General features: G+C 34.1%; 1 protein-coding gene across 1 annotated transcript in view; it reads right to left on the bottom strand.

Moving 5' to 3' along the window:
- The window catches only part of LOC145265510 (uncharacterized), a 42041-nt gene extending 23289 nt beyond the window's left edge, over positions 1-18752 (bottom strand). The window contains exon 1 of the mRNA XM_080121411.1: positions 18333-18752. Within this exon, the coding sequence (XP_079977537.1) occupies positions 18333-18370 (38 nt within the window). The 5' untranslated portion in view covers positions 18371-18752. The remainder of the gene's footprint in view (positions 1-18332) is intronic.
- Positions 18753-19060: the final 308 nt, after the last annotated feature.

Genomic DNA, 19060 nt, shown 5'->3' on the forward strand with positions numbered 1-19060 from the left:
GGGGAACTATAGATTGAAGTTTAGTAGAGTTTTGTGCTAATAATCCAAATATAAATATGCAATGTAGCATATAAGTGTTCTGAGAAAGAGAAAGCAGATGTTAAACAGAACAGTTGTTCGAATCACGTGCACATTAATAAAAAAAAAATATATATATATAACACAGCAGACAGGTTTTATTGATTACACTTTGAGTGAACGTTGATATTTTGCTTCTGTTGGAAAAATGTAACAAACCTTTCTGAGAGGAGAGTGTAATTTTCTTGAAGCATTTTGCATAGTGTGAAAAGTTGGTTGGTTGTTTTTGTTTTACGGCATATCAACCTTTTTCAGATTATTTAATGCCGAATCTAGTTATTTTGAGGAACGATTTTTAATGGAGTATATATATTTTTTTTTAAGTCAGATTCTATATAACCCATAGTTGGGACCCTAACAGGTACTACCACTCCGGGTCAGAGTGGACCTGGGAGCAATGGCAATTAAAGGGTGGGTCCACACTCCACAAGGTCCGCAAGGTGGGGCCTCACCATCGGATATAGGTTTAGGTCATATCCAGGACCAGTGTGAAAGGAGTTGTGTTTGAAGGCTATGACAATGCAGTCTTGTAGAAGAACACCATTGGGTATGAGACAAAAAAGTAAAATGAATAATGACAACTAGCGGGACCTGTGGAAATTCCACAGCCAACTCTTATGTGTAATATATTGATATTGGCATTCTGTGGATGCTCAGTGTAAATGGAGACACCCTGATATTATTGTAGCTCTTTTGTTAAAACTAAAAAAAGATTTATCTAAGCTAGCAGGGACGCCCGGCATAGCCCGGTCATAAAATATGCTTAAATATGATAATTTATGCAGATTTCGTACAGAGGCAATTTTCAATTGATTCGTATATATTATGAAGTTGTGATTCCAAAAATAAAAACAATATATCCATATGACTTGGGTGCATCAACTTGAATCAAAACCGAAACCAAAACTTAAAAAAAAAAAAATTAATTACATTTTGTTTACAGAAAGTTTTTAGATGGGACAAGTCATTGGTCGCATCGGTTTCAAACCCAATAATGAGGACCGTTTTAGATCAAGCTCTCTTCAGTCAATACTCATCGCTTGAGTATGAGTGGAGATGAGTATTGGCTGAAGAGAGCTTGAATATGGGTATCTAAAACTCCTAATTATCGGGTTTGAAACCGACGGTACCAATGACTTGTCCCATCTAAAAACTTTCTGTAAACAAAATATAAATATGCTCTTATTCTAGGATTTTCCTTATAATTCAGCACTCTGCTGGATTTCTTTTTCAAAAAAAAAAAAAAAAAAAAAAAATGAATATATATATATATATATATATATATATATATATATATGATGACAGCAGCAAATTCATTTTCAAACATTGCCATTACTCGATATAGTACAAGATATGCAGAAACACAAAAACAAATCAGTGATGGGTCGCACGAAAGGTGGCTTTTAAGCCCTGCCAAATGCTAGCATTCTTTGGCACACACTGTGCAGACATGTGTGCCACTAGCAGCACGTTCTTGATGGTCACTTCTATGCATAATCAAATGCCGCTTCAAACCACCTGCTGTTTTGTACGTTTGCCCACAGTTGAGACAGGTTAGATCTGGCAACACAAGACTGCTTTGTGGCCCACTGCGCTGATGAGTAGTCTATAGTGTATATATATATACATATATATATACATATATACGCACACACAACTTGAGTTCCTTCAGCTATAATTGAAACTGAAACCAAAACTTCTGAAGAATTCTTGGTAAAATTATTACTAGGTCATCTATATATATATAAAAGCGAAAATGTATGTATGTATGTATGTACGCTTTTCCTCGATGTCCACAAAAAGGCGTCTTTCAGAGAAGCGCTTGCTCGGTTCACAACTTCTTAAAACTTTTTATATCATCTATAAATTGTAATATCTCAGAGTTACCCACGGAGCTCGCCTGTCTATTTAATTTTATTGACTTTCAAACGTTAATTATTCCACATTTCTCGCATTGGCACGCGTTACATTTGGTTTTCGGTATAAAAAAAAGCGAAACTCGACTCTAATCACAGGCCGAAAGCCAGTTGTCTCAAGAGAGATAAGTAACGTTTGTTCAATGTCGACTTCGTCATATCAGACTGTAGCTTTCATTTCGCTCCTCCTAATAAACAGGGAGCGGGTTTTTAAAAACAAGCAAACCGATTTATTGACCTCATTCAAAACTGTCCCACACAAAACGCTAACTGCTGAATACCTATCACCGTCACCTCAATCAAAAACGAGCACCTGTTTTTTTTTAAACACTTTACTATTTTCCAACTGCGCGTCGTGAAGGCTTCGTTTTTTTTTTTCACATTTTCGGGGTTTTTTCATATACCCCGAAAAACACCCGGGCAACGCCGGGTACCCCTCGCTAGTAACAATTAAACGACAGTCACTCAGAAGAAAAAAGATGCAAGCATGACACACAAGCTATCATGTTAGTATATATATATTGAAAGATTTCAATAATTTTCAATCATGAAATATTCATTTTTTGTAGACTGTTATCCTCATCTTCATTGTACTTGTTGGGATGAGGATGACAGTCTGCAAAAGAATGATTATACAAATTATGAAGCCTCATCCCAAAGAATTAAAAAAAAAAAAAAAAAAAAAGAAAATACATAAAATATTTATTTCACCAAAATAATGTCGCACCAGTATGATAATGTGGTGCAAAGTTCTCAAATTTCCGAGGCATGGTGGAGGTGCTCATATTTATGCTGAAAACTGGGAATAGCAGTTACAGTCAGTCAGGTTTGCATGCTTGTTAAATTATTTCTGAAATAGAAGTCGGCATTAGTGTTAAATATTAGATTTATCATTAAGAATTATATTATTATGAGGTGCCTTCAATAAGTTTCCAGACTTTTTTTTTCGTACGGGCAAATTTATTGACAGTACACACATGAAACTCTAGTCCCCTTCAAAGTAATCTCCTCCGGCTGCAATACACTTGTACCATTCCAACCACTTTCGGAAGGCTCTATGGAAGTTCCGTCTGCCTGCTTCCCTCCGGACTACAACTTGGATGTCTTCAAGTCCAATGTTAACAAATTCCTAATGAACCGCCCCCTTAATTAAACACTTCATCAAATCTCCACACTAACGTAATGTACTTGCCATAACCCTTATCCCTGAGTGGCTTCCGGGCCTTGATAAGTGGTGATCACTGTGTAAAAAAAAAAAAAAAAAAAGTCCTCTTGTCTAAACGTGCCATAGCTTCTTTCATCTTAATTGTGGCATAAGTTTTCCTTGAGCTTAGGGAATAATCAAAAGTCACAAAGAGCAAAGTCTGGACTATAGGGAGGGTGAGGAACTGTCTTGATCCCCATCTTGCTCAAATAGTCTGTGACAACGATAGAAATCTTCTGCATCTTCAGTTCTTCATGAATAATTGTGCGAACAGTTCCCATAGTGACATCAAACTGTGCACTTATTGTCTCTATAGACACACGATGGTCCTTATCCATGAAATTCTTTATTTGGCCACTCAACTCTGGTGTTATGACTTTCTTACTTCTTCCACACCTCTCATTATCCCTCACAGACTCCCTGCATTCTTTGACTCTCTTATGCCGCTCAAAAACTGATGCTCAATTCATGCAAGATCGTTCAAAAGCATTCTGAAGCATTCCATACATTTCTGTGGCATTTTTTCTAAGTTTAAGACAGAATTTTATTGCATATCATTCTTGTACAGTGTCCTCACGTTCAGATTGCATTTTTGAACTTTACCAGCTGTGACAATCAGGCTTTAGTAGGGTGTATTCCAATTCCTGCTGTAGCTGTTCATTTGAACCTGAAATCATAAAAATTGGTCAGTCATCTCATAAGATGTATAACAATAACATAGTGAATTTTCAAGAGTCTGCAACAATTTTAAATGCCTGTGTAAAAATGTCTGGAAACTTATTGAAGGCACCTTGTAATATGTGTTTCACTTATTATATTTTTATAAAAGCTGCATTGCCATGGCCTTCAAACAACGCTTTTCAAATCCTTGCAAATTTATGACTTGGTTTGGCTTGTTTTGCTTTACGGCATATCAACCTTTTTCATGTTATGTGATGGTGAATTCGGTTATTTTAGTAAAACTTTATACCCCAAACATTTTATATTTTCAAACATTTAATCATGGTGTTTGGTATCGTTTTGCTTTACGGCATATCAACCTTTTTCAGGTTCAATCATTTTGGTTAAAGTCCTTATACTTTAAGTTCTTTACATCTTCAAATATTGTGCCATTTTAGTTTGGTTGTAGTGGAAAGTTGTTTTTATTTTTGGCTTTGCAGAACATCACTGAGATTTTACAAAGTGATAGAAAAAAAAAAAAAAACGTCAACATTTGGTGCATTTAAGCCAGGAATACGATATCTTCAGACAGCCTGATCTGGTAGCATCAGTTGTGAATTCATGTTTGAGATTTTAACCGACTTACCTTTTTTAAGATTTAAAATAGAAACGTAACAATTTTAATAATTATCTATTATTTGCAGGGCTCTATAGACAAACTAAATATTTTCGTTTACTTATCAAACCCACATGGTTTTTGGAATACGACATCTTCATTCTGTGATGAATACTTACAAAGATTTTCTGTTTTTTTTTTTGTTTTTTTTAATAAGTGTAATTCTTAATATGCCCCGAATTTTATGTTAAGATTTGAACGTATAAAATTGGAATTTCTTCAGATGTTTTTTTAGACAGCCTTTGTTAAAAAAAAAAGTATATCGTCCCTTTAAATTTTTTTGGTTTAAATAATTTGACTAATTTTATTTAAACAAAAAAAAATTAGACATTTTTCACTCACAGAATAAGCTTCTGTAAAAAAAAAAAAAAAAAAATCACTTGCAAATAAATGCAACTGTTTCATTAGCAACTTAACCCCCGAGAACATAAAAAAAAATAAAATTGGTGATACAGGACAATTTTTCAGCCTGAAGAGTCAATAGATAACCCTCTCCCTCCCCGTCAGAGGGTTTGTAGATATTTATGTTACAAAAAAAAGTGGCCAATCACCCACATAAAAATAAGTAGAGATATGTAATAGTGTCTAAGAGGAAGTGAAATACTTTGATAATAGTATATTTATTCCATCAAGGAATTCATAGACATGCGATATCTACTTCCCTCCGACTATTGGAAGATGTAAGAAGACTGAAAGATAGGAATGGTTAAGTCACACCACAAGAGGAAACACACTGGGGCTGCACAAAAAATGACTGAGCAGCACACTTAGCATCTCCTAACATGCAATTTGCCATAAGCCAACCCCTTCTCTCAGAGAGAAGGCAAATCGTGGTCCTCATAAGACTGTCCCATAGCTAATTCTTTTATGGTTCATAGGTAATCAGGAGGATATAATGAAGCAATATAAACAGGAGGATATAATGAAGCAAGTATAGCACAATTCCCAGCTGCATCTCCCTTTTTCTCTCATTATATAGACATCCACAAACTATTTTGCTTTTCAGTGTGGCTAGATGAGCAAGTATTTTAAGCTGAGATTGAAACCTGGCTATTTTTTCTTTTACAACAAAACGTAGAGTTGGTATGAAAAAAAAAAAAAAAGAATAAAATGACAAAAAAAAAAAAAAATGTCCCCAATTTTACTCTGAAAAAAAGTCTAATATGCCAAATATCAAATTCTACGTTTTCTAGTCGTAATAGATCATAAAAATCAATGTGAAATATAAAACGCCCCCCCCCCCATCTCTGCAAAATACGATTCACAACGTTTTGGGCACATGATGCATTGCCAAGAAACAGTCTTATGAAGTTTGGCAAAAAATTAAGGTAGTTAATTTGAGAGGAGGGAGGGAGAGAGGAAGTGGACAAAGGAGGGGGGGGGGAGAAATTTTTAAATGCTGTCTAATACATGTCAAACAGGAGTTAAACTATTCAATTTGCCAGCGATTCATCCCATTAACTTTTATCTTTGAGTGGCTTTTGACCTTAATAAGTGGTGACTCATTAGTATAAAAGGGAAAAGAAATTCCCCAAGAAATAAAGAATTCGAGATTTGTCTGCATTGCAGAAGTGATGCATCCAACCGTGAAGACAAAATCAATAAATTGTCAACAAAAATCAGCAAAGATGAAGTAGACCGCATTATCATCCGATACACGAACAGCTTTTATTCACATCATTCTATGAGGGGCTTTCCAAAAGTAATGCCTCCTTTTCTTTTTATTCCACCCCAATGGATCAGAGGTGGTTGCAAATTGTTATAACTGAACTTATGCATTCATGACTTGAAAGTTTCATCTTTCTGTTGGTTGCAGATATTGACAGTGTGAGACTCTTAATAAAGCAACCCATCATGGACGTGTGTCAGAAGCAGAGATATATCATTGAATTCTTTTATGAAAAAAAAAAAAAAAAAAAAAAAATTGAACCAATCAACATTCACTGGTGCCTGTTGAACGTTTACAAAGCCGGTGCAGTTGGTGTCAGCATAGACTGGAGATGGGTTCGTTGATTTCAGAGTGGCGACAGATGTTAGTAACAAAGCAAGCTCCAGGCTTATGACAAAGACATCAATGGAGGCTGGCAAAAGTGCATAAAGAATGGTGGTGACTATAAAGAAAAATAAATTCTGGAACACAAAAGGTTACACGTTTTAATGGTACCACTCCCATCTTTATAGTTCTTTAACATTTTAGTTTTGGAGTTTAAAAATAGGAGGCATTAATTTGGAACGACCCTCGAATGACAATGCACCTCGTTTATTTGCAAAGAGAAGCCTACTATTAATGGGAGGGAATCATAGATAATTTTGGTACGTGTTTACAGCGGCAATCTTTTAAACCAACACATTTCAGGTGAAAACATTATGCACTTAGGTGTCATGGCGAAATTAGTGTGAATTGCAAAAATTATGAAAAATTGTCCAATAGAAAAATAATAAATAAAAATATAGCTTATCAAATCATCGAGTTTTATTGTTTGCTTGAATGTAGAAAAATTGCATGACCAATTCAGCATGACAAACTAACTTATCTCCCTGTATTTAAGGATCTGCCATCTTTAAATAACATATCTGGGAACTTGTAGCTGATTTTTTTTTTATTTAAAATACTTCTAATACATCATCTACTGGATCATTTATTGTAATTTTTTTTTTAAAATTTATAATTTTATCATGACATGCAAGTACATAATGTTTTCACCTGAAATGTGTTGGTTTAAAAGATCACCAATGTAAACAAGCACCTTATTTTTAATAAATGGTCACCTTTTATCAAGGCCAGATGCCATTCAATGATAAGAGTCATTGAGATGAAATGGTTGTCAGGACCAAGTCTGAATATTTGTGGGAACAGTTCAAGATAGGAATCTTGATAATAGTTTTAAAGAGGCTCTATTCATGGAAATTTCACCCATTGCCAGGCACACTTAGGAAAAAAAAGGAAAACCTTTTTTTGTTGTGTCACGAAAAAGAGTTCTTGCTGTGAATGTCCTAACAAAGAGGAACCAAAGATTTGAACTCAGTCGAGCACCTTTCATGGAAATAATTGATTAGAGAGAGAGAGAGAGAGAGAGAGAGAGACTGACACTGTCTGTTCTTTGAGAAAGGAGCTGCAAGGAATAGAAGAAAGTCGTCTCCCACTAGATTGCGAATCTGATTCTAAATTCTGTCCTGGCAACAAAGACTGCTCCGAGTGGCATCTCCCCAGATGTGACAGCAGTACTTCATTTTTAGACTTATCCGACTCTTAAACAAGTAAAGGATAGCATCAAGGTTCAGGTACTTCTTAGAGCAGTAGAATGAGCCAACCATTTTAGGACTGAAGTAACTTGTCAGTTCACCACTTATCAAAGCCAACTGCCATTCAAGGATAAGGTTTCATAAGATGTAATGGCTGTCAGAACCAAATTCAAATACTTGTGAGAATAGGAATCTTGATATTGGCTTTGAAGACGACCAAGTTGTAATACATAGGAAAGCAGTCATGTGGCAACGTATTCCACAGACAAGAAGCCCTTGTAAAGAAATTTAGTTCATAAAAATTTCACCCGAGACACTGAGGAAGAACTTATATAGGTAAACAATTGCATAATGAGTAGGGCTGTGACAACAGCATATTCTTTTCATTGTTTCGACTCTCAAGTATATATATCCGACACAGTTAGACACAATCAACCGAGAAGCACATCATCTATAAATATAAAAGCGAAAATGTATGTATGTATGTTCGTTTTTCCTCGATGTCCACGAAAGGCTTCTTTCAAACAAGCGCTTGCTCGCTTCACAACTTTTTAAAACTTTTTATATCATTTATAAATTGAAATATCTACAAATTATCCACGGAGCTCGCCTCTCTATTTAATTTTATTCACTTTAAAACCTTAATTATTCTACATTTCTCCGCATCGGCACACGTTACATTCGCTTTTCGGTATAAAAAAAAAGTGAAACTCGACTCTAATCACAGGCCAAAAGCCAGTTTGTTCAATGTCGACTTCATTATATCGAGACGAGGGAGCGAGTTTTTAAAAATAAACAAACCCATTTATTCAAAACTGTCCCGCACAAAATAACTGCTGAATACCTATCGCCGTCACGGCAATCAAAAACGCGCACCTGTTTTTTTTTTTTAAAACACTTTACTATTTTCCAACTGCGCGTCGTCAACGCTTCGGGGGTTTTTTCACATACCCCGAAAAACACCCGGGCAACACCAGGTACCCCTCGCTAGTTCTACATAAAAACAAATATCAAGGGATATATACCTGAGAATCCAAACAAGGAAAAGAATATGCTGTTGTCATAGCCCTAATCATGAGTAAGGTACTTGGATTACAACAATATTCACAGCCATAATTTGGCAAACCTTTGCTTCATTATGCTGAATGACCGTAACCTGAGAGGATAATTTTGCAATTGCAGCGGACAGAAAAGATGAGAGACATGGTGATCTACTGACAGAAACGGAAAGTTTTTATTTGTTATAGCAGGAAAACAAGAGCTCTAACTTTAGAAATAAAATTATGTTAGACCATAGAAACGATGACCACCACGAACCATCTTTGTTACAAAATAATTTGTTTTCAGTAATGAAACAAAGCAATTGATCAAATCAGCTCGGAAACTGTATGTGCTATCACTAATTTGCAGTCGTTGCCCTGGGAATACTGACAAACATCAAGAGAGAACAGTCTAACTTTTCGTTCATCAATCATTATATTTAATTGATCATTTGCGGCAACATCTACAACGAAAGAACTTTATTAGAACTTACGTTTGATAATCAATGCAAAATTAATAGAAGGCAATATTTTTGATGCAGTTCCTCGAATGACTGGCTTTTTCATACCGAAGAAAACCATGTTTCCCAGATGCCAAAAAAAAACTTTCTACTCTTTAGTTTCTTCCCTCGAACGACTCGACTTTGTAATTCCCTTCCTGCTACCCGCTTTCCTGACTATAATGATATGCAGAAATTTAAATATAACATAAATCAACATCTTGTTAATCTTACTTTCAAGGGGCGATATGCTTTATTAGGGGTGAACATGAGTAAAACAAACAAAAAAAAAAAAAAAAAATCTATAATATCAATTAAGCAATATTTCCTGAATTACAGTTTCTTCTTAAGAGCACTTAAGCTTAAGCCTGAAATTGTAGACATTTTTAGAATAAAAATTGTATAATCAGGGCTCTACATTGCGAGTTAAACAGTCGTATTTGCGAGTGATTTTTCAAAGTGGAGACTAGAAATAATGAAATGCTTATCTTTTGGCGATTGTATTTCTTTCACTGACAATTTTCCAAAGCTTACTACTGAGTGAAAAATATCTTTTCAACTTTGTTTTTCTTTGTAATAAAATGAACAAAGTTAAATTATTTAAACAATAAAAGTTTAATAGAACAATGTACTCTTTTCTTTTTTTAACGAAGGTTGTTTAAAAAACATCTGAAGAAATTAGAGTGTTTATACCTTCAAGTATCAACATAAAATTTGTTGTATATTTAGAATGGCACTTATTAAAAAAACCCCAAAAAACCAGAAAAATCTTTATGATGTACATACTCCTCACAGAACGAAAATGTCATATTCTAAAAATCATGTGGGTTTGGCTAGTAACTTTTCTATTTGGCTAGTAACCGAAAATATTTAGTTGTCAAAGGTCAACTAAAGATAAATTTGTCCATATAGAGCCCTGTTTAAGCCTGAAATTATAAACATTTTTCGAATCAAAATTGTATAATGGATTTTGGATATTGATTTGGAATAAGCATTAATTTTAAGAAAGATTGACAACATCGTCGGCCCTAATGTTGTTTCCGTGGTCTTCAACATCTCTTCTGGTTGCGTTGTCGTCTCTCACATTAGCGACTGCCAAGTGGGTACATTGGCTCACAAGCATAAAAAATAAAACACGACAAAACACAAACTCTGATACATTCTGCAACTGTCAGTTGCACTCTGAGCATGTGTGTATGTCACCATCGACCCTCTACACACTAAGATTCACATTTAAATTTTGTCACTATCAGCTCATATAGATCTTCTAAAGCTCTCTTCATCCGATCCAAGTAAAAACTTGCCTGCAACTGTATCCAACCATCCTCAACTTTAACTATCGTCAACTGTCGCAAACCCCAAACTTTCCTTAACTTTTGCAAACCTCACCACTACCCCTAAAATTGCCCATAAACTAACTCTAAATATGTCCTGTCTTTTGTTTATCACATCTTGATTAACAATCCTATTTTACCTTTCTTTTGTGTTCTTTTGTTCTGCTAATAAAATTATTTCCTCTTTTTTGTTATATTTTTTCTTTGTCCTTTTTTTTTTTTTTTAATTCCTAACATTTTGGGGTGGTGGGTGCATTGATAGTATCACACCAGCCATGGTTTGCCTTTGCAATCAATCTGAAAGCATGAGAGTCATGCACAAACTCTTTTCTAAACGTTTGTAAAATTTGAACGAAAAAATAGAAACAAAACTACTTCGTTTTCACTAATACTTCAAGTTAGCTGCTGCTGATGTTAAGTAGGGTTTTATTTCTGCTGTGTTTACAAGAATGATCTATAAAAATACTAGCCTGGATGCCCGGCGTTGCCCGGGTGTTTGTAGGTGTGTGTTGAGCAAAAAAAAAAAAAAAAAAAAAAAAAAAAGTTGTAGTAAGCAGACAGACTCGAACCCATGACGCGAAGGCGGAAAAAAAAGTGGAGGTGTGTGTAAGAGTGTTGGTTGAGCAAAAAAAAAAAAAAAAGGAAAATTGCGAGCACAAGGCAAAAAAAAAAGTGGCAGACTAACTCGTACTGTGAATGAGGAAAAGAAAATGGAGAAAAAAAAAAAAAGTGACGTGTTAGCTATTGCACCCATCGTCAAACCGGAAGTGATGTAGGTTTAAATTAAGGCTAGACAACCGAAAAGAAGCAATGACTTTTGAAAATATCGGCGAAAAAAGCGACCCCTCCCTATAGAAAAGTGCCCGGTTGAGGGTGAAGGAATTAATGTTTTGGGCCAATTTTTCGATATTTGTCGTTCGAAGAGTCAAGCTTCAACATCCGTCGCCTCTGTTGAAAGTTTTTGCGAGACATACAAACATACATTCAAACAACAGGTGAGATTTATATAATAAATGATGTATCTTTACTGTCAGTAGTGATGAATCGGGCTCGGACAACAGGATATTCTTTTAATTATTTTGACTCGAGTATACAGCTGTTGATATCTTATGTTTTTATATACAGTCATGTGGTTCTCAGTTAATTAACTGTGTCCGATATATACTCGCGAGTCAAAACAACAAGAATATTCTGTTATCCTAACCCTAGTGATGAACCAGCGGAGGTTGATAAGGAAAGAGAATGCACAGGAATTGGCAAAGTAGTTTTCTCAAACTTGATCTCCAGTCAACTATCAATCTCAATTGTAGTTTAGTTTATATAATAATTTGGGATATCCACACATCCACCTGTAAACGCCCATTCTGGAATTTCGCTTTTGCTGTAAATGTAGCCATGTCTCTAGAGTTATGGGGGTATTTCTATCTGCAGCTAACCATTTTAGATAGTGCGACCTTTGTAAATGATAGTAACGTATCTCAAACGACACACAAAAGAAAGAACAATTTACTTGACTCTTATAGTATTACTAGCAGTTAAGCCCAGCTTTGCTCGGGCCCTATGTACTGTTCATAACTTTATGTGCAAATGTGTATATATATATATATATATATATATATTAAGAAGTTTGACCTATGTCCAGGTAACCAACATCTAAAATTTCAAGTGTTTAGATCCAAAATTGGCGGAGGAGTTTGGTAGTGTCTACAAAGGTCAAATCTTTCAACTTTGACCTCTTGGCAGCCTAATTATCCCCCCAAAACTGATTAAAAAGCTTGCTGCATGTCTGAATATCATTTATGTTAAATTTCAAATGTTTAGACCCAAAATTGGCTGAATAGTTTGCTAAAAACTGCAAAAGTCAAATCTTTTGAACTTTGACCCCTTGACAGCCAAATTTTCGCCGAAAAACAGATTAAAAAGCTTGCCCTAAGTCTGAATACACTTTATGTAAAATTTCAAATGTTTAGACCAAAAATTGGCTGAAAGGTCAAATTTTTTTTTTAACTTTGACCCCAATTTTTACCCCATAACATTTAGTTTTGGGCTCAAATCAAATTAAAAAGTTGAATCGATGTCCAAGGAACCTACATCTAAAATTTCAAGTGTTTAGACCCAAAATTTGGCGGAGAAGTTTGGTAGAGTTTTCAAAGGTCAAACCGTTGAACTTTGACCCCTTGACAGCCAAATTTCTGGCCATAAACTGATTAAAAAGATTTTCCCAAATCTCAATACCCCTTATATCAAATCTCGAGTCTGTAGACTGAAAATTGACAGAGTAATTTGGTAGGGAAATGTACACACACTGACAATTTTACTTTTATAGATATATAGATTGAATTTTGTATTTGATAGAGAGCAACTGTATATCCAATAAAAATCATTGTTGGCAACATTTCAAGTCTTGATTTTTATTGGATTTCTTTGATAAAAGTCTGAGTATCATTTTCTGCCTCGATAGAATATAACATCGACTGAAACCTAGTGGGAAACATCTTCCCTACAACAACTTCTTTCTCACGGAAGAGAGGCTACTAGTCTTTCTCTCTACCATTATTTTCATAGTAGGTGCTCGACTGAGCTCCAATCTATGGTTCCTTCTATAAAAGATTAAAAAAACTTGTCTAGTTACAACCACTGTAGATATTAGGTTGGTGCAAAAAAAAAAAAAAAAAAAAAAAATGTTCTTATATATATAGCTGAGCATCAAAAAACAACATTTTTGCACCAACCTAATAATTTTCCTTTCTTCCTCTGAACATAAAACAGAACTTACAAGGATGCTCAGAGAAGATCAGGCCATAACTCCATCCTTGTCACACTATTTGACTAAGATAGGCATCAAGACAGTTACTCACCTTCCCTATAGTCTAGACCTTGCTCCTTGTAACTTTTGGTTATTCCCTAAGCACAAGGAAACCCCTAGAGGCTGTCATTATGAAACAATTGAGATTAAAGAGGCAGTGACGAGGGTCATTAACATGCTCACACAACAGGACTTCCATGGAGCCTTCCAGAAATTATTGGAACTGTACAACAAGTGCATTGCAGCCGAAGGAGATTACTTTGAAAGGGGACAAGAGTTCCATGTATGTACTATCAATAAAAGTGCCTATAAGACTTTTTAGCATGTGGTTGCATAACAGTTCACCTTTTTTTTTTTTTTTTTTTTTTACAGGCCTTTGCATTATTATTGTAGATAGCAAGATCTTTCAAGCTGCACTACTAGTTGGGCAGTAGTCTGAAAATTATCATTTTTTAGAATATTTGGTAGTGGTATGGAGTAAGAGCGGAGAGGAGGTAAAAAAAAAAAAAAAAACCCTAACTACCCAAATAATTCTAATTGAAGCCGGAGGTTTCTCTGCTTGCACAAAGTAGGGGGGCTGGCAATGATGGCAAGTGCTTTGAGGACAGACAGGTGGAACTTTGTGCGTCCTCGGTACAAAACAGAAAAACACTCCAGAGAGAAAACAAGACTGCACTCCTTTTTATTGACCAAGTGTTGGCCGATGGACGATTCTATCAGTTGAGATTTTCTGGTGGTAGGTTGATGATCTCGGATGAAACGGGGAACATGTTGGGCGATTCTGACCTGAAGACTTTGTGCAAGCAGAGAAACCTCCGGCTTCAATTAGAATTATTTGGGTAGTTAGGTTTTTTTTTTTACCTCCTCTCCGCTCTTACTCCATACCACTACCAAATATTCTAAAAAATAATAATTTTCAGACTTATGACCCTTGAAAATGTTAGTCTGAACGAAAAGCACTTCGGGTGTATTTTAACGATCTTGTTTTTAATCGACTTATTTATTTTATTGAATTGTACATGTGTTACATGTAACTTGCCCCATTTTTTTTACCTTTTCCTCACCCCGTTTTCCATCTTATTTTAGTTGATTGAATTTACGCGATGGTTCACTTCTTTATAATATCACAAGTGATGGCACAATTCTGAACAAATTCGTCCACGCTATCCCAAACAATACTGCCAAATCACCACGCCACGCAATAATATAGTTGAATTGATACATACTCCCGAGCAACATGACATGCCACCGCACAATATAGTTGAATCGCCACACATGTTCCCAAGCAACACCACCGAACAATATCACCGAATCCACATGCCACCGAACAATCTTGTCGAATAGGCACGCCATGATACGAAATTGGGCAAAGATCAGAGTGTACTATCTGTTCTGATGCTACACTTAACTTATCCTTTTCTCGTTCAATGAGGGGAAATCTTTCTAGACTGGGGGAATTTTTGTTTGTTCTTATCCAGAGTGCCCCATTTCGGGGAGCCTGATTTTCCCCACATTAAAAACCGATCTTGCGTCTAACTCTGCCCTCCTGGGGAGGCAAGTAAAAATAAGAACATCACTGGTTTGTCAACTATCTGATAATGCTGTGACTTGCGCTCGACTTAGTTAAAAGTGTAAGGACTTCTTACATCTACCACACTATCGCCCAGAAACACTTGATCCTGATGGCAAGACAAGGTCAAGATGACCAAGCATGAACTAGATGCAGGTATTGTCTCAAACACATACGCTGCCTAGCATTCTCAAAATGATTACCCATCTGGTACTGACCAGCCTCATCGTTGCTTAACTTCAGGGGTTATGAAGGCAACAACTATATATCTATAGATATATCGTTTATGAAAAAAAAAAAAAACCCTTATTCTTCAATTAATCATCAAAACAAACGTTAGGACTAAATTAATTTTGTCTTGTAAAGGATGCCATAGTTTTTTAAAAGTAACGTTAAATTTTGGCTTTTTTAATTTCGCCACGCGAAATCTATATTTTGAGATAAAAGATGGAATTATTTGAAATTCAGGTACTTATTGCTATAATATTTTTTGCTTATAGCAAATCATTCTAAATCTTACTGCAACAAAAAAATTAATTGATTCAAAAACCTTTAAAAAAAAAAATTTGGTACTGGTCGCGATTTGAGTTCCCTGCCGAACACCATAAAAAAACACTGACTTCTCCCTACGCATGAGCAAAGGACATGTTTTAGTTGCCATAGTAACTAAACGATCATGAATTTTTATCGACTTTTTTTTTTAATAAGTTTTACTGTTTATGAATATTGAAATAAATGAAATTACTACATATTTATTAGTAATAATTTTATCGACTTTTTTTTAATAGCATTTTCTATATATATATATATATATATATATCATATCGCGCGAATCATAAGTGCACTAGCACCCATTTTTTTAATAAATGTCTAGTAATTTTTAAAAAGTCGATAAAATTATAATTAATAAATGTGTAGTAATTTCATTTATTTCAATATTTATAAACAGTATCGATTTTTTTAAAAATAGCATTTTCTTTTTAAATGACGACGTTTTACTGTTTATGTCTCACTTTTATCGACCTTTTTTTATAAGTTTTACTGTTTATGAATATTGAAATAAATGAAATTACTACACATTTATTAATTATAATTTTATCGACTTTTTAAAAATTACTAAACATTTATTAATTAAAAAAAATGGGTGCTAGTGCGCTTATGATTCGCGCTATATCATATATATATATATATATATATATATATATATATATATATATTATATATATAGAAAATGCTATTAAAAAAAGTCGATAAAATTATTACTAATAAATGTGTAGTAATTTCATTTATTTCAATATTCATAAACAGTAAAACTTATAAAAAAAGTTGATAAAAATTCATGATCGTTTAGTTACTATGGCAACTAAAACATGTCCTTTGCTAATGCGTAGGGAGAAGTCAGTGTTTTTTTATGGTGTTCGGCAGGGAACTCAAATCGCGACCAGTACCAAAAATTCTGTTTATCCATCGATACAAAGATGGCGGTGAATGTTTTTTTTTTTTTTTTTTTTTGAAAATTTAAAATTCTATTAAGAATAGTAGAAAACGTTTTGATGCTAGTGCACTTATTGATCCGCGCTATTTTTTAAAAAATAGTATTTTCAAGTTTAAAGTACAACATAGGTACAAAACACCCTCCCCTTCCCTATATTAAGAATGGCTTTCTAAATAACGCTAATATTTCAGCACGGATCAATAAGTACCAAAGTTTTATATTATTCTGCTTTTCACATGATAAAATTCAGGCTTTTGTCTTTCTGAACCCCGACATGAAAAATTATGAATTTTTTTTTTTTTTTTCAATTTATTTTTTATAATCTGAAACTTAAGCCTGTAATCGATATTAACAGGAAAAATTTAAAAGAAAAAAAAAAAAAAAAAAAAAAAATGCAAAAAATTGTGGAATTTAGAGGTGGGGGTGGGGGACTGGGGGACACTCTCGACAACATCCGTCCCTAACTTATTAAGGGTGGTCGCAAATATTGCAGCCATGAACAAGTTATTCAAAATATTCGTTCCAAATTATGTACTTTATAACGTAGAAAAATACTTTTAACTATAACTTTCTATTCGAGTCTTCGTAATTTTTGAATATATTACTATTTTCAGCATGACAATTAAGTACGCAATACTGTTTTTGCTTAAAACGACATATTTATAAATTCGGTCTGTCGACTATCTAACAAGCGCATTTTTTAAATCAAACATAATAACCAAATCAAACGTTTAACCAAACATTGTGTTGGTTATACTCGGTAGGTCATCCGTAGATAAAAGATTGTCTCGCGTCAGGATCGCAAAAAGCCTTTGTAAACAAAGGAATGCGAATCTTAACGATAATAATCACGTCAAGAAAACGCCGTTTATTGACAGCCACATTAAAAGCTGAAATATTACGTATAACCTTGTTTTTAACAAAACGGGGTTGTATTACTGTACACAGATTCGAAAAAGTTGTCAAAAAAACAAATATATAACAAATAAATGTTATCAAAGGCAAGATAAGTTACTTTCCTACTAAACTGGATATATTTTTTGTGTTTTTATTCAATGTAACATGTTTATTCAGCTCGAAAAACATGCAGTGTTTACCGATGTATTGGAAAATTCAAGATGGCGTCTGACTCTCTTTAACACGGTAAGTTTGGGAAAAGGTGTTATAAATAATAAACTAGACAAAATACTATTAAAAACCCACCGAATATATGTCAAGTTATGTCACGGTAACATATATTGAGAGAATTTCTAACAGTATTTTGTCTAGTTTATTATTTATAACACCTTTTCCCAAACTTACCGTGTTAAAGAGAGAGTCAGACGCCATTTTGAATTTTCCAATACATCGGTAAACACTGTATGCTTTTCGAGCTGAATAAACATGTTACATTGAATAAAAACACGAAAATTATATCCAGTTTGGTAGAAAAGTAACTTACCTTGCCTTTGATAACATTTATTTGTTATATATTTGTTTTTTGACAACTTTTTCGAATCTACGTGTAAATTAATACAAACCCAACAAAATAAGTCTGACATGATGTTTACATTGTAAACTCTACATTCGAAGGCGATTTCGAAGCCTTAAATTGGATAATATGCAATCGTTTATGGCTAGAATTAAAGCTTGAAGATCAAGGTCTAGTATTAGGGTTCAGTTGTACTCCTAAACGAAATAAAACCATTTATAAAAGGAAGACACCAAAAAAAAAAAAAACTAAAAAAAAAAAAACAACCCATCAACAATAGAAAACAAAAACAAAGACGAAATGTTTAGATAGATTACAATATTAAAAAAAAATACTTACCCATTTTGTGCTGTAGATAGAAGAGCAGAAGCCGCCATGGTAAAATTAACCAAGTATTAGTTATTTCCTAGTTTTTAGTTAAATATTAAAAATAATTAACCAGAAAATTTACAATAATTAATTATAATAATGATTTCAAGTCGAACGAGTGACACTTATACGGAATAATAAGACAGCGGACATTGGAACGACTGTTTTTCTTTTCGCTTTAATTTGTTATTACATTTGATACAAATTGTACTTCTTATATTTACACCCGAATAAACAATAAGCGGAAAGAATATGTTCTAACTTTGTATGACACAAATATTTTGTGAGCTTTTTTTTTAAAAAACAAACTAAGGTTTATACTATATTGTTGACTGTAGCAGCCATATTTGCTGCCTTTAGCTTTACTTCTACAAAGAGATCACTGCGCATGTCATAAAAAAATATTACTTCCGGTAGAAAGATCAAACTTCCGGGAGAAAATTAATTCTTGCACGTGACCTTGTTTTAATGTTTACTATTTCCCTTTTTTTTTTTTTCCATTTTATTATTTATTTATTTATTTTTAGATATCACCTATATTAATAAAATTGAATGACTAATCCTCGCATGCGCGTGCTTTTTCCTTTCTCGCCTCTGCGTGATCGTCCATCCCCACTTATTTTTTTGTTATCTTTTAGTGATACTTATGCACAATACAGACTGCGTTATCGTCGGTATATTCCGGCATGTTACGTACA

Source organism: Euprymna scolopes, chromosome 40, assembly GCF_053919585.1.
Source record: "Euprymna scolopes isolate OS-2025 chromosome 40, ASM5391958v1, whole genome shotgun sequence".
NCBI lineage: Eukaryota > Metazoa > Mollusca > Cephalopoda > Sepiida > Sepiolidae > Euprymna > Euprymna scolopes.